Source organism: Nyctereutes procyonoides, unplaced genomic scaffold (assembly GCF_905146905.1).
Source record: "Nyctereutes procyonoides isolate TBG_1078 unplaced genomic scaffold, NYPRO_anot_genome, whole genome shotgun sequence".
NCBI classification, from domain to species: Eukaryota; Metazoa; Chordata; class Mammalia; order Carnivora; family Canidae; genus Nyctereutes; species Nyctereutes procyonoides.
In genome coordinates this window covers 2,907,477-2,933,742 of record NW_026575122.1, presented here as the reverse complement: position 1 = coordinate 2,933,742, position 26,266 = coordinate 2,907,477, and the positions used below count along the sequence as shown (strand labels likewise).

The 26,266-nt window shown below is 41.8% G+C and overlaps 1 protein-coding gene across 3 annotated transcripts in view; it reads left to right on the top strand.

The window, feature by feature from the left end:
- Window positions 1-21,636, top strand: part of KLHL2 (kelch like family member 2) — a 99,878-nt gene extending 78,242 nt beyond the window's left edge. For all 3 annotated transcript variants that reach the window (XM_055336395.1, XM_055336394.1, XM_055336396.1), the window contains 9 exons: window positions 1,690-1,806; window positions 3,227-3,376; window positions 8,413-8,530; window positions 13,028-13,225; window positions 13,856-13,957; window positions 15,427-15,555; window positions 16,173-16,313; window positions 19,214-19,357; window positions 20,510-21,636. In XM_055336395.1, coding sequence (XP_055192370.1) covers window positions 1,690-1,806; window positions 3,227-3,376; window positions 8,413-8,530; window positions 13,028-13,225; window positions 13,856-13,957; window positions 15,427-15,555; window positions 16,173-16,313; window positions 19,214-19,357; window positions 20,510-20,538 — 1,128 coding nt within the window. In that variant the 3' untranslated portion in view covers window positions 20,539-21,636. The remainder of the gene's footprint in view (window positions 1-1,689; window positions 1,807-3,226; window positions 3,377-8,412; window positions 8,531-13,027; window positions 13,226-13,855; window positions 13,958-15,426; window positions 15,556-16,172; window positions 16,314-19,213; window positions 19,358-20,509) is intronic.
- Window positions 21,637-26,266: the final 4,630 nt, after the last annotated feature.

The window sequence follows — 26,266 nt, the reverse complement described above, 5'->3', positions numbered from 1 at the left end:
CTATTTCTAGCACCCAACACATACAGGTACTTTGTAGATACTTGGTGACTGAATGAATTAAAGAGGCATGTTAATTATAATGTAGATTTTTTTACTTTCATGCTCTATCCCAGCATCAACAGAAATATTTTTTTGTTCCTAATAATCCAACTACCTATTATCAGGCACTTTCTACAAGCCTTTAAAAATTATTGGATTATGTATTCATCAGTCTGGAAGGAAATTATATAGTCACATACTGTCTTCATATTAGCTCATTAACGTTTTCATAGGTGTATGTTGTTAAGTTGTAATGCCCTTATTATTTTGTTTTTAATCTACTATTCAAAAATAGTAGATTTTAATATATTTCATTGTGAGGAAAGAGAGTTCATCTATTCTGCAATTAATTAATTAATTAATTTTTTCTGCACACACTTAATTTAGAAGTGTATGGCTAAAGAAAAAGCCCAAAATAGTTGTTTATGAGGGTATGTGATATTCATTCAACAGTATCCCTTTGCTTTATTATTTTGGGCCCTTTATTCCAAAGAGACTTGAGATTTAAATCTTGGTAAGCAGAACCACGTTAGGAAGGTTATCAACAGTGAATTAGATCATGTATCGTCAGATTATCACAGCTACCACTTAAATTCAAGGAGATTTGATAATATATTTGGTGAAATGCTTAGTAAAATACCAAATGAAGAATACCTAATACATAAAAGTGCTGAAGGTACTTGCTAAATTAAAAATAGAACTACCATATGATCCAGCAGTTCCACTTCTGGATATATTCTTGAAGAGACGTCTGCGCTCCCATGTGCATTGGTTTATTGCAGCATTCACAATAAACCAATTCAAAGATTTCTAAATCTTTGATTTCTAAGTCAAGATTTCTAAATCGTGGCTATTGTGAATAGCCAAGATTTAGAAACAACCTAGTGTCCATCAGTGGATGAATGGATAACAAAAATACGATACACACACATACATACACACACACACACACAGGAATATCATTCAACCATGAAAAAAGAGAAAATAACTGCCATTTGTGACAACATAGGTGGGCCTTGAAGGCATTATGCTAAGTGAAATAAGTCCGGGAAAGACCAGTGCTGTATGAGATCACTTATATGTGGAATCTAAACCGAACTCCTAGAGACAGAGTACAGTGGTGGTTACATGGGGTTCAGGATGGAAGAAGAGGGGAGATGTTGGTGAAAGGCTGCAGACTTCTAAAGAGTAAGTTCTGGGGGATGTACAGTACGGTGATTATATTTAACAAAACTGTATTATATACGTGAAAGTGGCTAAGAGAGTAGATCTTAAATGTTCTCACCACGGAACAGAAGTGGTAATTATGTGACGTGACGAAGGTATTAGCTAAAGCTAGGATGGTCATCATTTTCCAATATGTAAATATATCAAATGAGCACCTTAAACTTACACAGTGTTATCAGTCAATTATATTTCAGCCCAGCTGGGAAAAAAAATACTTTACTAAATACCAAATTAAAAGAAAGAAATGGACTGAATGGCTTTTTAAGTACAGCACGGGTCAGGATTTTGGAAAATTTGAGCCGCGTATTGAACTTGGATGTCTTAGCAAGAACTGTGTAGAAAATGTAATCTCATCATCCTTCATTCAGATGCCTTGGTACATAACTCATTACTTATTTTTCTTTTCCCCATATTTTCTGCAAGGTATTTGAAGCAGTAATAGCTTGGGTAAACCATGACAAGGATGTAAGGCAAGAATTTATGGCTCGGCTGATGGAACACGTGCGGTTACCTTTGCTTCCTCGGGAATATTTAGTTCAGGTAAAAGCATATGCAAAACCTGTGAATCCCGTAGCACTTTGTCACTGGGCTGACAGCATGACATTGGTGAGACCTACGGAATGAGATGCCCAGGGCACGGGACGGAGGACCTTAGAGGCACCTGTGGTCCTTGGCAGCTGCTCCTTCTTTGGCCACTCCTCTTTCTTAGAAATTTGCTTCCCCCTATGTTTGATGTGGGCAAGCAAATTCTAGAGCTTCTGTAGGCAGGACTTATGGTCACTTACACATAAATAAATGCACCTGTGACTCTGTGTCCCTGCTCTGCATCCTCTTTGCTTTCCTGTTGATAGCGTCTTCTGATTGCCCTGCAGAAATGGAATTTTGACATTTGACCCAAATACTATTTAATTCTACTTCATAGTTTTACTGTTACATGCATTTGGTTTCTGTCTTTATTTCTAATCTGAGGGAAACCAGGTTATTTGAAGTAAGTAGAAATAAATGGATTTTAGCAGTCTGTGAACAATTTTGAATTTATTTTTTTTATTATTAGCATCCTGCCAGGAACATTTCAACATTCTTACAATTGAAACTATTTAAGGAGACATTTTATTTTTAAAGATTTTATCTATTGAGAGAGGCAGAGACACAGGCAGAGGGAGAAGTAGGCTCCCTGCGGGGAGCTCAACGCAGGACTCGATCCCGGGACCCCAGCACCATGACCCGAGCCGAAGGCAGATGCTCAACCACTGAACCCCCCAGGCATCCCAGGGAAACGTTCTTTATTAAGAGATTCAATCTGAGCATTTTAGGATTTCTTGAAGCCTCATTATTTGTTGTGATCTGCATAATCATTGGCACTCCGCTGTTAAGAAAATGAACAAAAAAACCTGTCCTGCATTTGAGGTCGGGAATAGCAGGAACAAGATTTATTTGTGGTGTAGGCATGTTATAAAGTACTTTGAATCCCTCTCCTGGATATTTTATTTGCCTTTTTGGGTTTGAAAAGTGACTTTAATTTATTAGTATTGCCTACTCCACCTGAAGGACTCATTATCTAAATTTTTTTTCTTACTCTTTGGCTTGATATTTTAAGACAAGAAATAGGTGAATATACCAGAAAGACAGAGAGAGAGAGAGAGAAATAGGTGAATATAGTATTATCTAAAGATTATTCTATAGCTGATGTTAAGGTATTTAATTTTGATTGCAGCTCTTCTCTTGATTACTTACATATATTTTTCTCTGCAGACCAGATATTTGAGCATTTTTTTATTTGGCTTCATTTATTTTTCTTTTAGTGATATTTATAAGCTTTCCTTTGTAAGGAAAACGACTGAGCCAGACCAGATGATTTTTGTTTTTGTTTTTTTTTCCTCTTCTTTACTTCTCTTTCTTTGCCAGTTTTATCATGAAATAGTTGTCCCTGTCATGGGGTATGTCTTATTTCTCCCTGCAGAGGGTTGAAGAGGAAGCATTGGTCAAGAATAGCAGTGCTTGCAAAGATTACCTCATTGAAGCTATGAAGTATCATTTGCTGCCAACGGAGCAGCGTATATTAATGAAGAGTGTCCGGACCCGACTGAGGACACCCATGAACCTTCCCAAAGTAGGATCTATTGTTCACACTTGTTATTACTTCATCTGAAAGGCCCATAGAGAGGCTGTTGATATTTTTACTCATCTGAATTTCCATGTGCCTGAGAATTCATTGTAGTGTATATAATTCAACTTCTCTATTGGGCCTGTGTGTGGCGGGGGGGGGGGGGGTTGCTTGGTTCATTTAACCTTTATAAACCGCATGTTGTCACTGTTCTGGGACAGAAAGCAACTGATTTTTGTCCTTTCTGGGTCCTATTGGCTTTAGTTCTAGTAGAAAGGAAAATCTGAGTAGGTTACAGAGAAAGATTTCTCTGTAAGCTGTGTGTTTAGACAATAATTGAAAACCGAGTGTTTTCACAGAATTGCCTGTTGGGTTAAGGTTGGCGAACAGCTCATTTGGCTCACTTCCGTCCTGTCCCCTGTTGTATACTGCGAGACAGTTGACGCACACATCATTGGTAGTCAGGTCAGGGTAGCTCTCCCCTCTGTCGTCCCAGATTGCCAGCATTCCCATTGCCCTTGTGTGAAAGTTCATACTCTACTTTTATCTTTTTAGTTGAAGCCATTGATGTTTTACTGATTTCATTTTCCTTACAGAATAACCCCACATTTCCATCTCCGTTTGCAATTTCTTGTGCTCTTTTTCCATCTTCCCGGTACCAGAAGACCAGCGCGTTATGCATCATTTTGTATATGGTCTAATCAGAATGATCCATAATATAATGCTTTTATTTATGTATGTGTTTTTAGCTCTTGTTTGCGTGTGGGGCAATGATGGATTAAGAAATAAGAATTAATCTGTTATCCATTGTTTTCTTACGTCATCTTTGGTTGCCACTCTGTCCTTTCCATTAAATTATGTCTTTTAAATCCTTTCACTTAATGCTTTTACTTAGTGGTTTTTTTTTTTCAAGTTTTATTTTTGAAGTGTACACTTTTAATTGCTTCAAATCTATATTGGTATTGTTGTTCTGTTCTGCCCAGTGTTAATACCAGTTCTCAATTTAGACCCAACTGTGTGTTTTGCGAGTATGCTATTTACTCCTTTTTCTAGATCATTAGTAAATATTTTAATTTAGAATGGACCTCAGCACTCTTCCTGGTGACCTTGCTAGAAATACCCACTCACTGACATAGTCCATTTGTGGAAAATTTCAGTCCATAAGATTATGTTTATTATCTAAGCCAAAAATAAGTAATTTGGCCTGTAACATCCTGTGAGATTCAGGATCAAATGGATTCGAATTTGGTATGATTTTTTTTTTAACATCTCTCTGCGTGTTACTCATCATTTTGTCGTCTCCTAGAGGTTCAGATGCTTTTCCCAAAATATTCTAAATTTTTACTCAGAATTATTATCACTTAAAAGGTATTTACAAGGCATTCACTTCCTACCCTGTTTTGAAAATTGGTATTTGCCGTTTTTAAATTTTCTGATCTCTCCTCAGTTCTCCAAGATTTTTCAAAAATAATTGTAAGTGGCTCAGTAAGTACATTAGCTAGTTCCCTTAACACCTTAGTATGCATGCCATCTGGGTCTGCTGATTTTATAAATGTTTACATTTCCAAATACCCTTTTACCTGCTTTTATAAATAGTCATCTTTTTAAGTCTACATCACTTCATATTTGTCCATATTATTTGGTGTCAGTTTTTGTTCTTTTAAAAGAAAATTTATAAAAAGTGTTCATAGTCTTAGCCCATTTAAATTACCATTTCTTTTTCTGCTAGTTTTTTTCAGCATCCTTCTAACTAGTTTGTTTTAATACTTTTTTAAACGTTCCATATTTGTAAAAGTACTCTTCTTATATATTCCCTCTTCTGACATCTTTAGCTTTGCTGTCTTTATGCTGCAAAGACCTTTAGACTGAAAACTTAACTTTCTTCCAATATCTGGAATAAACATGTCACTTTTGGAAATTTTCTTAAGAGTTCTTGGTAAAATCCTATAAGTATTTTATTTTTTCTGGAGTTGTGCTCATCTGTTCAGTTATTTTGTTTCTGGGCTTTTCTGGTTGTGGCTTTGGAGGGGTCCTTCCAACTCTATACTTCAGGATTTCTCAATTCTTCAGCTTTTATGTTGTGGTGGGTATACTATCCGTGAAGGTTCATTCATTTTACCCTCTCTCAGGTGGCCAGGGAGGGGGGCAGGAGACATGGCAGGGGGCAGTGAGCTCCACTGTTGCTTTGACTGTGCATTTGCATGATCCCTTCTCAAAATTTATTTACCTATATATATTTTTTTGAAAAAATGCTTGCATTGGATGCTCTTTCAGCAGCACTGTGTGTCATCTTAGAGGGGTTATATTCAAGATTAATTCTGAGTAGGTAGGTAAGAATGGAGCAGAGATTAATTTCTCGTGGTTATATATTTCATAGTAACGATGCATTTTATCATAGTAATGATAAGTCACATCAGACAGAATGTGGTAGCAGCGCTAAAGAAACTTTTGTAATGTCTCAGTAATATTTCTGCCACGACAGTGACTTAGTACTTTTTATATTAGGCTCTGATTCTGTGGACTCACACAGATTTGCATGAATGATTCTTTTTATACCTCGGATGTTAGTTTTGCATTTCCAGTAAGCAATATTGGGTTGGGCAAGGCATTCTTGGATCTGGACATCATAATGAGAAGCTTTGTTTGCTTACTCTACTTTGTTGCTTCTTTTTCACTTTGGAATGTGTTTTTGTTTTTGTTTTTAACAAATGCTATCATATTATTCCCGTGTATGTATTCTTCTATATTGTACACTATCCGTTGAGATTTCCAATTGGAAAATTATAAAACTTGATTTTTCAGGAGACATTTTCTAACTAATATTTAATAGGTGAGGAAAATGAAAAAACAAGGTTTAATCTACATTTTAGGATGGTTACTTGAATTTGTTTAACTCCCTACCCCTTGTCCTCCTTAAATATGTCACATTTAACTTTTCCATCCAAAAAAATTGTTCCTGTTTTCTGTTCCTTTACATTAGCTTAACTAGTTTGGTGTTTTCAGATGAGATCACATGTCTTTTACAAATCACTGCGGTGTCAGAGCCATGATCACCCCTTTCGTTGGTTAGTAGCACAGTGATTTTTAGTGCAGTCTCTTGATCTCATATAAATATCCCATTATCCATCCTTTGTCTCTCTTCTCTCGGATTCCCAAATCCTCACCCCATTCTACTGTTCTTGGGTGAGTATAGGACAGATAATAGCATTGATCTCTGTATTCGGTAGTGCATTCCCTTCCATGCTCATTTTGATGTGCGGAAGGGAACTACTGCATGGAAAGCCTGAAATTGAAAGTTTGAGACCCATGAAATGTAATGAATCAGTATTATTTCTCAAGGATTTTTTTGAAAAGTATTCCCTTCAGAGACTTGTTCCTCAAGTGATCTTCAGAGATGTTAACCAAGCCTCCGTTAACTACTGCCTAACTGCCGGGCAGTGTTTAGACGTTCAAACGCTGATCTATCATGTATAAACACCTGGATACGGGGTTGACCGTTCTGTTGATCCTACCTCTGTGGTTTTACAATCTTGCCCTCTTTCCCCCTTGGGTGGTAGGGGGGGAGAGTATTCCAGATTTTCTTCGTTAATTCTTCCTTTTACTTATTTTCACCAACATTATCTGAAAAGAATCATGTTATTGGTCTCTGTTCAGTCTTCTTGTTAAGACCATTAAAATTCCTTCTACTCTCCAGTTAAAAAAAAAAACACTAAAATAGGCTTCTTTTTGGAAACTTGGGATTTACTCTGATTCAGGAATCATGTCTTCTCCATACTCCTCTCTTTCTGTAGTTCTGAGTACAGGTAGGTCATTGCTCAGTCAAGGTTGCAAACCTCCCCTTTCTGTATGTATGAGTCATTCCATCTTCTTTTGTTTTGATTTATTTCCTTTGAACATCTGTTTTCTCCTGTCATCACATCATCTTTCCCGCAAGGTCCTTGCCTTTCTTTAAAGTTTTCCATACGTGGTATCATTGACTTTTATGTTCTTCCGGTTTGATGGCTGTAGTTTCAGTGTTGCCAAAGAGCGCCCCTCTGTACTCCGTAAAAGACAAACCAGTGACAGCTAAGCTCCATCTGTCTCTCGAGGTTCCACCCCCTTCAGGAAGCTTCCACTAAATTATGGCAGCGTTCCATTTTCTGATCAGCATTAGCGATTAATGTCTATGCTAATCGTATACCTTTTTGGTCATACATGATTGTATATTGTTCTTGAATTACTTCGTGGGTCTTGTCTCCTTAGTGAGATCTATAAGCTCTTGGGAGGTAGAGACTATGTCTTATATTTCTTATGTGTATGACACCTAGCACAGTTCTGGACAAATACAGATGATGGGAATTTAGTAAATAGTTGTGGGATTGAGTTGAATTGAAGAAACTTGTAGACCTTGTTTATTCTCAGCACTAGCCTATTGTACATTCATTCATTCATTATGGTTTCTAGTATCTCCATTATCCGTCCTTTAGGTTGGTTTATTTGTGTGGCATCAAAAGAGGTCTCTACTTGAGATCTAGGAATGTGTGCTCTCTTGTGAACTCTAATTCAGTTACTTTCCCTTTTTCTATAGTTTTTTTTTTCCTTTATCCATGTTTCTTTTAATACCTTCCTGTCCTTTTCATCTCACCTACCCACTATCATAAATTTCACTCCTATCTGTTCTCCTGGATTGTGGAGACCTAATCCCTGGTCATGAAAGCCAGGGTCTAGTTTATAGCAAGCCCTATGACATATTGCAGCCTTGCCAGTGCTGACTGCCTGCTGTTTTTTGGCTTTAATACTGCTTTTGCTTGAAGGATCAGAAACTTATTTCAGTTTCTGAAATCCTTATTTTTGACTAAATGTGCTAGATAATAGAATTGTAGTTCTAACATGTGCCCCGTTTGTTGATGTTTCTTAAGTGTTGATTAGGTGGTTGTTTTTCCCCAGCTCACCCTACCATCTTCATCCTAACACTCTCCACATCAAAGTCTTTGTAAGACATTTTAAATCCCTCCATATGCAATAGTTGTTTATTCAAGTGCTTACATTTCTCCCCTTAACAGTTGATGGTGGTAGTTGGGGGCCAAGCACCAAAGGCTATCCGAAGCGTGGAATGCTATGACTTTAAAGAAGAGCGATGGCACCAAGTAGCAGAACTACCTTCCAGGAGATGTAGGGCAGGTAAGCGTGATTGCGTCGTGGTCATTTCTCTGCTGCTGGATCACTGGGAGCTTCCAGTTCAGGTCTTATTAATTAGAAGAATCTTTATTAGAAAAGCTTTGATTAAAATCAATGTGTCATTCATGCCCCCAAGACATCATTAGGGATAGTCACTCAGTCTTCATCTTTACATACCTTTCTGGTTCTCTAGTTAGTATGAGGTGGCATAGCTAGCAATTTGCTGGATATTTTCCTGGTTACCTTTACTGAAGTGCTGAGAAATGATTCTTTAGGTTGGGGCCCTTCATGCTAAGAGATTCCTGACTTAGCTATAATTCACGGTTAGTTGCCTTCTTCCAGGCATGCATTTTATAAACATTTGTTGAAATAGACCTTATTTAGCCAACACTTCAATCAGAAAGGCGGTTGTAAACTCTGAGGGTTCTTCCTGGAACTCAAGCCTGGGTTCATAATTCATAGCTCCCGTAGCAAAGTGGAAGGTAGTACTTGAGCGGTGTGTCCTGGTGATTGTTACATGTCAGCATCGAGGTACCTCACCGTTTAAGAGCTGTTTAATATTTTGGGGCCGGGGACTGGATGTAGTGTAGCTTTTGCTAATTATGAATTAGACATTAAAATTGTTTTTGATCTTACGTTCTAAACAGTGCTGCGGGGAATCCCTGGGTGGCGCAGCGGTTTGGCGCCTGCCTTTGGCCCAGGGCGCGATCCCGGAGACCCGGGATCGAATCCCACGTCGGGCTCCCGGTGCATGGAGCCTGCTTCTCCCTCTGCCTATGTCTCTGCCTTGTCTCTGCCTCTCTCTCTCTCTGTATGACTATCATAAATAAATAATTAAAAAAAATTTAAACAGTGCTGCGGGGAATCCCTTTATGCATACATCGTTATGTACATGTGCCAATATATTTTAGTGGGATAAAACTCTAGAACTTAATTCCTGATCCAAAGGGTATCTTAAGAGGAAACCCCAATTATTGCTACCACTAATAGTAAAATATGAAGGTGGCTGTTTCCCTGCATTCCCAACAACGCCCCATGATTAAATGTTTTGACTTTTGCCAATCTGGTAGGTGGAAAATGTTATCTCCTCTTACTTTGTACTTTTATTATGAGGAAGGTTCAGTGTCTTTCTGAATTGTTAGTTTATGATCTTTGCCATTTTTTATTATTTTATCGATTTGACAGATACATGGTAAGGAAAGTAGCATTTTTGTCTATCATTTGTGGTGTGAATATTTATTTGTATTAATCTTTTCTCTTTTGATTTTACTTGTGTTATTTTCATCATGTAAAATATTTGCCATTTTATGAGGTCCCTGTACATCAGAGTTTTTGCCTTTGGACTTAAGGATTTGTTTCTTCTATAGAAAAGTCTTACTCTAAAGCTATTTGTGTGTGTGTGTACATACACATATGTTTCTTATTTTTTAAGTTAAAAGATTATCTTTGAACTTTTTATGTTGAAATAGTTTTGCGGTTAAAGAATTGCAAAGTTATTACAAAGGTTTCTGATATAGTCATTCCTTAATAACATCTTACACACCTATGATACAGCTATCAAAATTAAGAAGTTAGTATTGATATACTACTATTAGCTAAACTGTGGACTTCATATGTTATGAGTGTTTTTCGTTAATGTCCTTACTCTGTGTCACAATCCCCCCATTGCATTTGCCATATATTCTTAGTCTCTCAGCTCTTTACAAGAGCGTCATAGTCTTTCCTTGTCTCTCATGCCCTTGATTCTTTGGTCAGGTGTTCTGAAGAACGTCTCTCAGTTTTGGGCGTGATGTTTCCTCATGATTAGATGGAGGTTATTATGCCTATTTCTGGTGATGTTAACCTCAGTCAATCACCTGGTTAAGATGGCATCTGCTAGGTTTCTCCCCTGAAACAACATTATATTTTTAACATATGAATTTTTCTAGTACTTTGTTTTACTTTTTATATTTATATCAGAAACATCTAGGGGATCCCTGGGTGGCTCAGTGGTTTAGTGCCTGCCTTTGGCCCAGGGCGTGATCCCGGGGTCCTGGGATCGAGTCTCGCATCGGGCTCCCTGCATGGAGCCTGCTTCTCCCTCTGCCTGTGTCTCTGCCTCTCTCTGTGTCTCTCATGAGTAAATAAATTTTAAAAATCTTAAAAAAAAACCACATCTAGACTTTATTTTGATGTAAGAAGTAAGATGTGGAATTTGTTTTTTCAGTGGTAGCCAGTTGTCTGAAGACTATATGGACTAATCCAGCTGTTCCCATTCATTTGAAATGCTGCCTTTATCATACGCTAAATTTCTACATTTACTTGACTTTATTCTAAATATTCTATTTAGGCATCAACACAGAGCAATTATCATTATAATTACCGTGCTTTATGATTTAAGATGTGATGGGACTAGTTACATGACTGGTGATAGGACTTGGTTCTTTCTTCAGTAGATTTTTAACATTTTCTTGATACGGTCCTGTATGTCTCTTGGCAGGTTTATTCTTAGGTATTTTATCTTCATTGTTACTGTTGGAGCCTTCCATGATATTTGTAATTAGTTCACTTCATATCTGATTCCTGATCCAGTTTCCTTTTCATTGCACCGTAAGTCATTAGACTGGGTCCATTCTGAAGTGTGCCGTTGATGAGTAAGCTTGACCTTCCTCGTGCCCTCATGAAAGCACAGTATGCCTCCCCACCCACTTCAGATTAGAGTTGATGCCCTTTAACTATGGAATTTGGCCAAATTATTCAAACTTCTGGGTGCTTCCAGGTAACTTTGGGGAGTATCTGCTCTTTTAGTTCACTCCTTCTCTACCCAGAGTGTTTGGACTCATAGCTTGAGTCATTTTTTGTTTTCTTCCTTGTCGCCTGAACTACCCTAGCACACTACATATCTCTAAGATATGATAGATTTTTGTTTTGTTGTAGAGAAAAGAAAACGAACATTGCAGTGGCCCAAATTTCCACAGGGAACATTCCCCACCGTTCCTTGTGATTCGGGATATAGGACATTTTCCTGCTGAAGCATACCGCCTGCGGTGTCCACTGCTCACTGGCCACCCAGGCGTTCCCTGGAGATCTACCACATTTCCTCCATCCAGGGCACTCAGGAAGGCCAGGGGTTACTCTTCATCATTCATTAATTCTCTGCCTACTTGAGTTGTCTGTTGCCCACAGCTCTCCTCCGACACTTGAGATCTACCGAGAAGTAGCTTGAGTATTCATTTCCTCATTGAACCAGGGACTGGAAAGTCTTTCCTTTCTGTGATAGAAAGCTGCCAACACGGGCAGTCTTCATGTCACACGAAGGACTGCACATCCGTACATATTTTGGGAGCTGGGGTATAGAGCACCAGGGGGCGAGACAGTGAGCAGTCGTGGTACATGCTTCGTCTGATGACATCCTATGAAACATCGAGCTGGTCAGCACTTAGGACTGGTGATTCCTGATCTCCCAGCTGGATTCAGAGGACTCTGAGGCACAGCGCCTGCCCCCAAGCCGAGCAGTGACATAAGCACTACGGGATTTAAGGACGATAAAACTTTGAACACTTTAAAGTGATGATGATGATGCAGACTGCGTATGAATTACTGACCCCAAATATACTGTCTAGCTATTATTTGCTCTCGGGGCTTCAGGAGCTACAGGCAGTCCCTCCAGGCTAAGGTGGTGCGAGGAATGTAGAACTTTCACTGGGACTCGAAACTTGAAAGCAGAGCGGATGATCAGAGGGGCTTCTCAGATCAGGGCAACCGCAGGAGAAAGCTTGGGAAAGTGAAAAGGTGATTAAAACCCAGAGGCTCGCGGTTTGCTTCTCCATCCAGGGATTGCCTAACCTCTTCACTAGCTCAGGGTCTGCAAACTTCTTCAAGGACCAGAGAGTAAGTATTTTAGGCTTTGTGGGTTGTACGCTGTCCGTCCCAACTGAGGTGCCACCATGGTGCGAAAGCAGTCACGGGCACCACATCCACGGTCGGGTGGGCCTGTGTCCCGTTATTTGTGGATGCAGAAATTTGAGTTTTGGTAGTTTTCTATGTGTCACAAAATCTTCTTTTTCCTTTGGTTGTTTCTCAACCATTAAAAGTCGTAAAAACCGTTCCCAGTTCATAGGCTGTAGTAAGAAGAATGACGCCCCCTGATGTAGCCCACTAACATGAGACACCAGGAGGATATCACGCAAATTGAGTGTACGCATAAGGAGCAGAAGGTCCAAACCCGAAAGCCACGGGAGCTGTATACAGGCTTAGGAGTTGGTGCTTATTGCCTCGACATTCAGTTCTGTCAAGAAGTATCTGCAAAAGCCAAGAGTCAACGTAATACCGCAGGCCACACCGGTGAACGTTTTAATGATCTTAGAAAGGAGCACAGCGCGGGGTCAGGGGTTCCTGCAGCGCGCGGCTTCCCTCGTCAGTGTTCTTCTAAGCGCAGCTCAGTTCTGACGGGCCGTGGCCTCCCCGGAGCGCAGCCTCTAGGTTGCATGTTCGTCCCTAACTGCTGCCTGTCTTTTGCAGGGATGGTCTACATGGCCGGGCTGGTTTTTGCTGTCGGCGGCTTTAACGGCTCCTTGAGAGTCCGCACCGTGGATTCCTATGACCCTGTGAAAGATCAGTGGACCAGCGTCGCGAACATGCGAGACCGCAGAAGCACTCTGGGGGCCGCCGTATTGAACGGGTTGTTATACGCCGTGGGAGGCTTTGACGGCAGTACAGGTGACTTCCTTCTGGTCTTTTCTGTCTTACATTAGAATTAACGTAGAGTCCCGTTTGGGGAACAAACTGTGACAAAACTCAGGAGACAGAGGATCCCCGGGTGGCTCAGCGGTTGAGCGTCTGCCTTCGGCCCGGGGCCTGATCCTGGAGTCCTGAGATCGAGTCCTGCATCGGGCTCCCCGCACGGAGCCTGCTTCTCCCTCTGCCTGTGCCTCTGCCTCTCTCTCTCTCTCTCTCTCTCTCTCGAATAAATAAATAAAATCTTAAAAAAAAATTTGAGGAGACATGTGAGTGTTTTAACAGGCATTGTAAGGATAAGTTCAAAAACTCCATCAAAAGTTCTGTGGACTAGTGTTAAGAATACAAAGTATGTAACTTTGCTTCTTTATGCGTCACTGTCACTCCTCTTCCCGCTTTTAAAAAGCGAAGTGCCCGCTGGGTGGGAGCCCTGCGGCAAAGAGGCTAATCCTGTTTGTCATGTAATTGATAGATTTACATTCCATCATTTCCTCTTTTACTTTAGCCCCATTTAACAGACCTGAAGTGTTTCTCCCTGATACTACACAGAAAAGAACACTTACCTCACATTCTTTGGGAGGAGGAAATGAAGAGCACTGTGCTTTATTTCAGGTTTATCGTCCGTGGAAGCATATAATATAAAGTCTAATGAGTGGTTTCACGTGGCTCCAATGAACACGAGGAGGAGCAGCGTGGGCGTCGGCGTTGTCGGAGGTGGGTGCTCACACTTGTTTCAGGTGAACATCTCCAGGCACGTGTAGCCTCTTGATTGGTAGGAGTGATTCCTCCAATCCTCTGAATACCAGTTTTCCAAACGGGCAAGGAGATGGTCATCTAAAAAAGAAAAGGAATAGCCGTTGTAGATTTTATGTATTTCTTAAAAATTAGCTGGTCTGTATAAACTAATGTATGTGAAGCCCTCGTTCCCCCCCGCCCCCGCTTCTGTCGTCCTCCTCTCCCTCTGTCCTCTTCTTCACCCCTTTCTTTTCTCTCTCTGTCTTCATGACCCATATAAAACTGTTAACTGATCTTAATACCATTGTTTAGGGAACAAATCAAATGACACGTGCAGAATTTTACTTCTGGAGAAGCTGTTTCACATTTCAGAGGATGGGTTACCATCCATGGGTTACTTATTTATAGACGGCTTTGTCCACCAATGGAGCTTAAGAAAGGCATTAACAATTGTTTTTTAGGGATCCCTGGGTGGCGCAGCGGTTTGGCGCCTGCCTTTGGCCCAGGGCGCGATCCTCGAGACCCGGGATCGAGTCCCACGTCGGGCTCCCGGTGCATGGAGCCTGCTTCTCCCTCTGCCTGTGTCTCTGCCTCTCTCTCTCTCTGACTATCATAAATAAATAAAAATTAAAAAAAAAAACAATTGTTTTTTAAAGGTGTGGGTTTTTTTTTTTTTAATTTCTTTGGCAGATTTGTGGGTTCTCACTCCCTCCCCACTATGGGTATAATTTTTTGACTAACTTTTCTTTTTAAACAGCTTTATGGCGATATAATTTACATGCCGTGCAATTCACCCATTTAAAGTGTACAATTCAGTGTGCACCCATCACCACAATTCATTTTAGAACAAGAAGCAGCCCTACTCTCCTTGGCTGTCCCCTTCATCCTCCCCAGACCTCAGTAGCCACTACTCTACTTTCTGTCTCTATATAAATTTCCCATTTTTGGACATTTCATATTAATGAAATCATACGGTATGTGATCTTTTGTGACTGACTTCTCTAATTTAAAATAATGTTTTCAGGGTTCACCTGTGTTAGAGCATTCACTGCTACCTCATTTCTTTTTATCGCCAAATAATATTCCACGATATACTGGTACTACTAGGTCTTGATTTAACTATTTTTCCCCGACTTACTAAGATTACCAACATACTCAATTCTGTTTCCCACGATGTTGTTCACTTACCAAATAGTGTTATCCAAGGTCGCAATGAGTGTACTTTCTATTTTATCATTCAGATTTATTGATGAAAATATTAAATTAATTTCATACACACCCTGCAGACCTTCATAATGTGGTCTGATAGCTCCTCCGATCACCATTAGGCAAGATCTTCATAGTTTATAAAAATCAATAACAAAAGGGAAATTGCTGCTGTGGATGAAAATATGATGTGAAAAGATGGCTTCTTATGAACCTGGCTTTCTTTGTGATTCCATGTTTAGGTTTGCTCTATGCTGTAGGGGGGTATGATGGAGCTTCGCGTCAATGTCTTAGCACAGTGGAATGCTATAATGCTACAACAAACGAGTGGACCTATATAGCAGAAATGAGCACCAGACGGAGTGGAGCCGGTATGTGGGAAACTCATTTAAGCAATTGAAGCACGAAAATGATGGAAAAGAATTAAACAAGTGAAATGACTCATTGGCTTCTCTTCATATTACCAGAAAACATATTATATATACACTGATTTTAATGAGACTGTTAAGTGTTTTTTGAATTATGCAGGTAGTGGTAGATATATTTAAATATCACTTTGTAAAATGCCTAAGTGCAATATTAAAGGCCACTTGTATCACTTAATTATTTATATTGTTTGGCATTCCTTTTAGTTTTTGTGCTTAGTCCTTATTGAACTTAATAATAGAGTCTCTTCGTGTCCATTCCTTACCAGTTTTGTGCTTTCATACTGGTCTGCTTTTACCATGAAAGTTGTTTTCAAAGGATTATGTTAAAGGACTTTCCCTCTCTGTGTTTCAGCCTCATAGTATTTTTATTTTATTGGACATACCTTTTTCAGAATAATAGTTCTTATTGAGAATCTCATTTGCCAATTCTATTCATTTCCATTTCTTAGATTGCAAGCGTTAATATTGACTTTCTTTTACAAGTCATTCAAATAAACCCTAGTGTGTCATAAATTTCTTGTTGCTTTTACTATAGTTTTTTTTTTTTCTGTGTTTTATAGGTGTTGGTGTGTTAAACAATTTATTGTATGCTGTTGGGGGTCATGATGGTCCTTTAGTACGAAAAAGCGTTGAAGTGTATGATCCCACCACCAACACATGGAGACAGGTTGCAGATATGAACATGTGCAGAAGAAATGCAGGTATCTGTCTATCTTACGATTATGAAATTTATACTGATTTGTATTCTGAGTTTTATTGGTATTGCCGTATATGTTCATTCTTCTTTTACTGATTTGGACTTTCTAATAGATTAGCTCTTTAAAGACTGAAATTTATGTAGTAATCCTATATAGTGAATGCCTGGCATAATGGCTACTTTTTGTGATAATATAGAGACTAAATTAGAGGAAGAGCCCTCTATATTTGATGTTTAAATTCATTCATTCTTACCACAAATACTTGTGAGTGCATATCATGTACCATGTACTAGAGGTCCAATTCTCAGGAAATTTAGTCTAGTTGAGTAAGTATTTATGCCAGGTTAAAAGCTAGTTGTTTATCTGAATCTGAAGCTTGAAGCTTACCCTAATTTAATATAGTTCATGATTTCTAAAATTGGAAAAGCTAAAATAGCAACATCGACAACAAGTAATTTTTTAAAAAGACTTCTTTATTTTAGAGAGAGAACACGAGCAGTGGGAGGGGCAGAGAGAGAGAGAGAGAGAGAGAGAGAGAGAGAGAGAGAGAGAAACCCTCAAGCAGACTCTCTGCTGAGTGCAGAGCCCGACATGGGGCTCGATTCTAAGACCCTGAGATCATGACCTGCGCCAAAACCAGGAGTTAGATGCTTATTCGACTGAGTCACCCAGGTGCTGTTGAAAGCAATTTTAAGAAAGCTGAGGTTTTCAAGATTAGGGAACTAACTGCTTAATAAGAAGATCCATGGAAGAGAAATAAAAACAGAAAATACATTCAGGATAGCTAAATAGTCTTTTCAGGAAATGCTAGTCATCTTTAAAATGCCACTATCTTGGGCACATGGGGGGCTCAGTCAGTTAAGTAAGTGTCTGCCTTTAGCTCAGGTTATGATCCCAGGGTCCTGGGATTGAGCTCTGCATGGGGCTCCCTGCTCAGTGCGGGGTCTGCTTCTCCCTCTCCCTCTGGCCCTCAATCTCCAGTCCCCCTGTCCCTGCTCATGCTCTCTCTCACTCACTGCCTCTCTTTCTCAAATAAATAAAACCCAAAAAATAAAATAAAATAAAATGCCATTATTCCCATAGTCCAAAATAAGTTCCTCATGATTCTCAAACTCACTGTATACTACTGTATGATGTCGTACGATACACTCTCCATCCCTCTCAAAATGCTCTTCGTAATTTCTCTTTATTTTAAAAAATATTTCTAATTAAGTTAATGTGATTATGAAGGGAGACTAAGTATGTAGGACTGCAAGGACCTTTCCCCTCATCCAATCAATTGTATTTGGTGAGGTAAAAAAAAAATCTCTTGGCTATAGATAGTCTCATGGTAAAACCCACAAATCTGGGCCCTAAATAGAATAAGTGCTTGACCCCAGTATATATTAGGTTAGATAAGCCACAGTAATATGTTCATGTGCCTTGCTGGGTTATGAAATTTATTTGCATTTTGAGCTTTCATTATTTTCCTAAAGATTGGAATAGTCTGAATTTTTTCCTCTACCTATGTTTTATTGTTTTCAAATCAAAATGAGCTCTTTTCTTCTAGCTAAAAGAATAAGGTGGTAATTTGTAGAACTGTCATCTTGCTATTGCTTTTTAAGCAGTTGAACTACATTAAAATGGTATGTTTGCTTCTTGTCAAGAGACTAGAATAGTAACACAGTTGAGTTTGAGTATAGAGAAGATCCATTGCATTAGCACAGAAGATACTACTGCTAGTGCACTTTTAAATGTTGGATTGAGATTTGGACTCATTACTTTGTTATGTTAAAAATCTACAAGCATCTATTAGTTATGTTAGCAAGACCATTTACAAAACTACAGAGACCCGTATGTGGGCAGTATCCTTCTAGATGTTTTGATGCTCTCTGGTACCAGTTAGCTCTGAACCTTGTTTAAATCATTAAAAAAAATATAGAGATATGCTTTTAAAGTACACATTAAAATAAAGAGCTTTTACAAGGTGTTTATTGTTTGACTCAAATTTCTTTGTAAAAATTCATGTTTAAAAAATAGTTGCATAAGTCTGCAAAAAATATGCGAGAGATTCTTGTTCATTGCAACATCATTGATAAGAAAAAAAATGAAAATGACTTAATATCAGCAAAAGGCAAATTATGGTATTATAGATGGAATCACTAGCAGCCATTAATCATTACGTAGATCTGTATTTATTAACTTCAGGAAATGTCCAAGGTATATTGTTTGGGAGTGGGTGAGTAATAAAGTAGTATATGTAGTACGAGCAACCTTAAGGTTAAAAAAGAAGTATCTGAGTATATATGCATAGATAAGAGTCAGCAAGAGTAGAGATGAGAATTTTGATAGTCATTTTTCTAAGTAGTATAGAATTAGAGGTGATATTTTTTTATAAATACTTTCCTAGATGTTTTGAATTTTTGCAAAAAAAAATGAGTTATTCTAGTAATAATGAATAAATAATGCTTTTCTCTCCTTTTACAAGAGATAAAATACCTAACCGTTCAGTATCCTTTCAGAATTCAGAATTGTTTTTTACCTTTTACCAATATATATTTTTTCTTTAGGATTCCATAAGAAGCTACTTTGGGATAGTTAAACCTTTTGACCTTTAATTTTTTTTCTTTTTGACAAAATAAAAATTAAAATAGTTTCTGACCTATAAAGTAAGGTTATTCTGAAGATTAATTGAAACAATGCCCATATAAAACTCCTGCATAAATGGAACGAGCGGGAGCTCAGAAGTGGTATTAGACTCTCAAACATAAAGGGAATTGTTTTCATGTTCACCGTCTTCTCTTCTTGCCTCTTTTCAAGGAAGTAAGTGTCTCTGGATCACCTCACCAAGTACATATAGGGATATTTATATTTACCCAAATTTTTTAAATAATTGTTTTCTCTCCGCCTTATTTTTTTTAAAGGAGTTTGTGCAGTTAATGGTCTGTTATATGTAGTTGGTGGAGATGATGGTTCCTGTAACTTGGCATCAGTAGAATATTATAATCCAACGACTGATAAATGGACGGTTGTGTCATCTTGTATGAGCACAGGGAGAAGTTACGCAGGTAAATGTCTAACTTTCTTACGATCTTCTAGTAGATGATGAAAAAAAGTACCATGATTTTTATATTAAGAATGTTCTAAGAAGAATTTTTGCAAAGTATGTTTCTTATTCTCAAAATAATACTGGACGTGTATATTCTAAAATAAAGCGCTGGTATTGTTTTATTATTCTACAGTCATTTGAATAAAAAATTCCAAACCTTTCCAGTGCAGAATCATATTATAAAATTTAATATGGCTAAAATCTGTATATAGTCGAGTGGAGTTTACTGTGTGGCAAGGCTTTCATTACTCAGATGTCCAAGAAATATGACTACTTCAGTATCTGCCCTAGCAGGTGCCATATGATAGTACATAGTGAGACTGTGGAGTAATTGTTTTACCTTATCATAGCACTGGGTGGATTATAAAATACCATTTTTGGTCCATTCTCTTGAGAAGAGAAATAAAAGGTAATAAGCTTTAATAAATGTAATGATGGGTCTTTAAAATTGTATGTTGCATATTATTCTGATGATTATTCTGTTGCTTTAAATCCTAATATTCATTCTAATATTGGCCCAGGAGTGGAGAGAAAAGAGTTTTAGAATAATTAACCATCACTGTTGTTTATGTATCATGCAAAACAACACCTAGTGGAAGAACTATAAATAGTAGGCTCCCAGAATAACATGGCTCAAAATCAGGTGAAATTTTTTTGATGGCTTTATTGAGATAGAACTGACATAGAATGAATAATGTATATTCAAAGTGTATGATTTTATTACTTTTGACATTTGTATATACCCGTGAACCCATCATCACAATCAAGATAATGAAAATACCCATCCCCCCACAAAAGGTTCGTGTCCGTTTGAATATTAGGTGGATTTTGATATTTCCTGATTAAAATCACAGCTCCTTAATTATAACTATAACGAGCAGAAGACGAGTTCTGGATTTAAGGAGTCTGAAGCAGTTCTGGTCCATAATGAGCAGAGGTTTCTGTGTCATTTAGGTTAAAATGACAGTAGTATTCAAATGGAAGAAAGAGATCTTGAAACACCATGATTCATTCAGACCCTGTTGTTCCAATAATAGAGAACATACTCTTTTCTCAGAGGTACAGGATGTTGCCTGTGACTTCTATTGTATTTCTTCGTTTCTCTGCTCAGGGGTCACAGTTATTGATAAACCATTATGAGCCGGAAGGACATTCTTGGCATATTTATACATGAGAAGCAGGCTTCACCACGTATTTCTGAAGCGACTCAGAGTCTAGCACTTCTCCACTTGTGGCTGCTCTTTAAGTCTCAGCAGAAGACCAGATCGGCTGCCTTAATAGGCCTCAGATACTGAAGATTATTTTTGGTAGAAGCACTGCGTAGGCTTTTTCTGCAATGAGCAGCAGCTGACTGAATTTTAATAAGAAACCGGGACTGCGGTACTTACTCTGTAGTCTTTAGACAACAGCTGCTTTCTTAAAGACTAGTTCTTACCAACCTTGAGTGACTATGGATTACTTTGTGAAGGAAGATAAAGTAATGTGTGTTCTTGTAAAATTAAATTTTATCTTTATTCCTTCTCCTGAAAAATCTGTATGCACAGGAACTGAAAATCTTTGAACAGGTATTAAAATCTATGTAAGTATACAAACTAGCTGAGGGATAAAACTGTTTGCTTTTATAAAATATCTTTGATTACATGAGTATAACAAATTGTGTGCATATAAATGTGTGTCTATACGCTTTCCTTTAAATATGTTTGAAAAGATGTTTGAAACTTGATTATACTATTTATAATTGGCACAGTACTTTGAATTATGCCAGTACTACATTGTAAAACAGAGTTGTATTTTTTGATATTTAACAATGCTTAACACTTTAAAATGCCACTTCTGAGGAATGAACACGGTGTAACACACTTGAATATGTGTGATGCCAAACTTTTTTAAATAAAATATAAATTATGCTTATTTATTATTTTCTTTAGTTTAATCTTGGTCATGTTTTGGTGTGTATCTTTAATTTTTTTCCTAACGTAACACTTTGGCATGAACATTACTGCAGGTTTTTGATGAATATAATGAATGTATGGAATTCAACTGAATTTGCATGGTCTTAAGAATTTTTTCTGTGTGTATAAATTTAGCTGCTATTAACAGAAGAGAGAACTTTCTGTGCGTAGCCATGTGTGTTGATCAAATACAGTTTTTCTGAGATCTTCAATTAATCTCCCTTTAAAATGACCAAAACATGTCTTTCTTGAATATCTTTGAATAAAAGTTTGTATATTATTTGTTTCACGTTGTCCATGATTTTTATCTATTTAGTTTCGTATTAAGAAAGTTGCCTGTTTTGTTTTTCTGTTCTTTTTTAAGATTTGTGTTTTCTAACTTCACAAATCAATTTTTTTTAAAGATTTTATTTATTTATTCATGAGAGACACACAGAGAGAGGCAGAGACACAACAGGCAGAGGGAGAAGCAGGCTCCATGCAGGGAGCCCGATGTGGGACTCGATCCCAGGACCCCGGGATCACACCCTGAGCCGAGCGAAGGTAGACGCTCAACTGCTGAGCCACCCGGGTGCCCCACAAATCAGTATTTTTAACTCGTTGCCAGGAACCTATAAGGCAAGTCTGTTATCAGTAACTGAAGTCATTGAAAATTGTGATCCAAGAAAACGTTATCTCAACCATCAGGGAAAAGTCTCCCAAGTATTGGTGAAATTTAAAGTTTTTATATTCCTCTGTTCCTAATATGAGCACAAGATGACAATAAAACAAATAGCAAAGGACCAAAAAGTAAGTCAAAGAAAAAATACCTATTCCAGAGCAACTGAGAAAAAATTTGTGGTTTTGATACTAAATCAAAGGAATTGAGGGAATGGGAGTGAGGGAGTGGGATGGACAGCTGAGGTGCTGGAGCCCTGAGAGAGTACAGAGGGGGGAGAGAGGGGAGAGAGGGAGAAGGACAAAGAGTGAAGGATATGCTGACTGTGCCTCAGAAGAAGAATTTAAGAGGTTGGCGTGAACAGAAGGTTATCCAGAGCAGTCCATAATCAAGATTGATTTATACCTGTGATAAAATTTCCATTTAGTTTAATATAGACTACTGAAATTTAAACATAAAACCATATTTACTACTTACCTGAACTTTTAGTTTAAATGGAAATATAAGGCATTTAATCAGAAAAAGAAAAGAAACCTCTGCTTACCTTCTGAAAAAATGAATTTCTGCATCAATGTGGCTCCAGGCACATCCATCGTCAACACACCTGGTGAAGATCTAGTGAACGTGGCTGTGGCACCAAGGAAAACGTGTGCCGTTATCTTTCCTGCTCACTTCCAAGCACTGATGCTCCATGAAACCTCTGTGAATAAAAAAATAACCTCTAAACCTCTAAAAAATGAATTTTTAAGCCTTTCTTGAAATGCAATCTACTAAGGTGACAGTCTTAGATACTTAGCATCTCAAGGTCGTCTTTGTCTTTACTTCTTCGAAGCTTTAATAGCTGTACTGTAAGGGAGTTTACCAGGGGTTGCCAATAGGTAGATTGTGAACTATGTCTTTCGTGGCTTTTTTTTTTTTTTAAAGATTTTATTTATTCATGAGAGACACACAGAGAGACAGACAGAGAGAGGAGGAGGGAGAAGCAGGCTCCATGCTGGGAGCCCCACGCGGGACTCGATCCCGGGACTCGAGGATCACACCCTGGGCCAAAGGCAGGTGCTAACCGCTGAGCCACCCAGGGATCCCCCTTTCGTGGCTTTGGGTCTCCCTGCTTCCCCTTGCCCCTCTGTCTTTCCAGTTTGGAACATCTGCCTTTTAAAAAAGGCATGGGAAGGCATTCCTGGCACCTTCTATTGTACGAGAAAGACTGGGAGTTGAGACGCAGGGGGTTTTAGAGACCCTCCCAGGGACACGGCACCGGGTGTGAGCAGGGTTCGAGGCCAGGCTGCGTCCTGCCTTGTGAAGTGACCGCTGCCTGCCTTGCTTGGACCTGGGCCGAGTCGGCCCAAAGCGCCGCTGCTGCGAAGGGGGACGATGTGTGTGCGGCCGGGGGACTTTGGCTCCTCTTCCTCTTCTCGTGGACTCTGCCACATGGCTGCTGGTTTTTATTATGATCCCTTATCCCCTGAGGACCTACGTGGTCATCCGGCTGCTGAGGACTTGCGGGACTCCACGGGATCCGCGGGTGGCGCACCCCACGCCGAGATGGGCTAAACACGCCTCTGGTTGCAGTTTGCTCTGGAGCCAGTTGCCTCCTACACCCTTGTATGGCTGCCAATGCCTCATGTCGGAGATGAGGTGACTCGGGGCAGTGGGATCACACCTCGAATCGAGACTCGGGTCCCCACCCTGGCTTTGTGACTCTAAAGGAAAACCAGCAGTGTGTGTCCTGGAAAATCCAAGGGCGCAAGAGCTAGAGGCTCTGGATTTGCATCCCCCTCGATTAGCTGCCAGCTGGGACTTTAAACGTGTCGCCTGACCTCCGACCCTTATTTTGTCGGCTCTAAAGTGGTGACGCTAGCGTCTGTGTCACAAGGTAATTCTGGGATATGAGAGAAACGAGGTCTGTGAATATGCCTGGAACGCAGAAGGCCTTGGATAAGTTACCTCCGTTACTGTTCCCTGAACCTCGCGGCGGGAAAGGGCGTCCAGCTGTCCTACCTGTGTTTCCTTTCAGCCCTACGTGTCCAGGATTTAAATAGTCATTCGCCGCCCCCTCCCCAATACACCTACACCTACCTGCTCTCACCCCGGAAACAGGCCCACTGTGGTAGGGCTCGAGGTCTGGACTGCTCAGCGACCTGGACCGAGCCCTTCCCGCACCGCAGACAATGTGCAGGTGGCCTTACGTGCGCCCTAGCACTTGGGATCCCAGCAAATAGGTGCACCTTAGGACTTAGGATCCCAGCAAACAGGTGTGCCCTAGCACTTGGGATCCCAGCAAACAGGCGCACCCTAGGATTTAGGATCCCAGCAAATAGGCGCCCGACAAGACAGAGGTGGCGACGCGCAGCTAACCGAGGCCTAGTGAGTGTGACCCCATGATGCGTGTCTGGCACAGCGGGTTGGGGCAGCCAGAAAAGTGGGCTGCAGTCCCACCCACCGCCTGGGCCAGGGAGAGGGGGCCCTGGGGTGGGCTGGCCAAGTGGTCCCAAAGGAGGCTGCGGGGCGGACCTTTGCAGCCCTGCTCGTGGTCGACCCCGGAGGGTGCCCAGGCCCAAGGGGCTCTCGTTGCCTGCACCTGCCTCAGGCCTGAGGATGGGCCCGACGGGAGCGCTCGGCGCCCCAACCACAGGGCCCAGACCGCCCTGGGGGCACGCCCGTTGCTTGTCATTGGACGTGGCCTGTCCCGGTACTTTACGGAGAGGCCGTTGTTGGACGTGGGACCTTAGACAGGAGCAGAGGCCGTGGAGCCTGATGACACCTCTCGGGGGGACGTGCTCAAGCAGAGGGTCCCCGAGCGGACGGTGATGGGTGGCGCAGCAGGTGGCCAGCGCTTCAGGGACAAGGCCAGGCTGAGCAGAGCCCTGACAGGAACGACACCTCCCTCCGCTACCTGAAACTACTGACTAGGAAGGGCCCTCGGCCACCCGGAGCGCCCTTCTGCAAACCTGTAGGGAGCGCTCTGACCTCGAGTTCCTACATGCACCGCCTGGACACCAGGTTACTGCTGTTCCCCGGCAGCAAGTGTCGGAGGTGGACAAGGACTCAGGTGAGGGCAGGGCCGTGGGCAGGTTCTGTGTCACGTCCTCGGGGTCACCCGCACTCCGGACCTTCTGGCGCTCCCCGCTCCCCCATCCCAGCCCCTGGGGCAGTGTCCCGGTGCTCCCCGTCCCCCCCGCCGGGATGCCAGCCCCTGGGGCAGTGTCCTGGTGCTCCCCGTCCCCCCCCATGCCAGCCCCTGGGGCAGTGTCCCGGTGCTCCCCGTCCCGCCCCCCCCATGCCAGCCCCTGGGGCAGTGTCCCGGTGCTCCCCGTCCCCCCCCATCCCAGCCCCTGGGGCTGTGTCCCGGTGCTCCCCGCTCCCCCCCCCATGCCAGCCCCTGGGGCAGTGTCCCGGTGCTCCCCGCCCCCCCCATGCCAGCCCCTGGGGCAGTGTCCCGGTGCTCCCCGTCCCCCCCCATGCCAGCCCCTGGGGCAGTGTCCCGGTGCTCCCCGCCCCCCCCATGCCAGCCCCTGGGGCAGTGTCCCGGTGCTCCCCGCCCCCCCCATGCCAGCCCCTGGGGCAGTGTCCCGGTGCTCCCCGTCCCCCCCCATGCCAGCCCCTGGGGCAGTGTCCCGGTGCTCCCCGCCCCCCCCATGCCAGCCCCTGGGGCAGTGTCCCGGTGCTCCCCGTCCCCCCCCATGCCAGCCCCTGGGGCAGTGTCCCGGTGCTCCCCGCCCCCCCCATGCCAGCCCCTGGGGCAGTGTCCCGGTGCTCCCCGTCCCCCCCCTGGATGCCAGCCCCGATGACAGGGGATACACCGCGCGCGCATCCCGGTGCTGCAGGTGCATCGGGGTCACAGAGGTCCCGCCCGGGGCAGCCGGGAACGACGTCGGGGTCGCGGCGAGGCCCCGGAGCCCCGGAGGTGCGCAAAGTGCATCCCCACGACGTCTCCCAGGTGGCCTCGCGGCTGCTGCCCAGGGGCGCGGGGTCACGGCCGGGAGGCTCCCGGGGCTGCACCGGCCCGGCCGGAAGTACGGCGGCGCGCGGTTGCCCGGGCAACGCCCCGCCCCGCCCCGCCCCCGGGCCCGGCCCCGGCTGCGCGCCGCGGTCTCACTATCCTCACTCCATCCGCCCAGCCAATGGCTGCGGCCGCCGGGGCTGCGCTCACGCGGGTCACGCCAGGCCGGCGAGCGCGGGGACCAATCGCAGCGCCGGGGGGGCGGGGCGGGAGCCCTGGGCAGCCAATGGCGGCCGCAGACGCCGGCCTCACGCT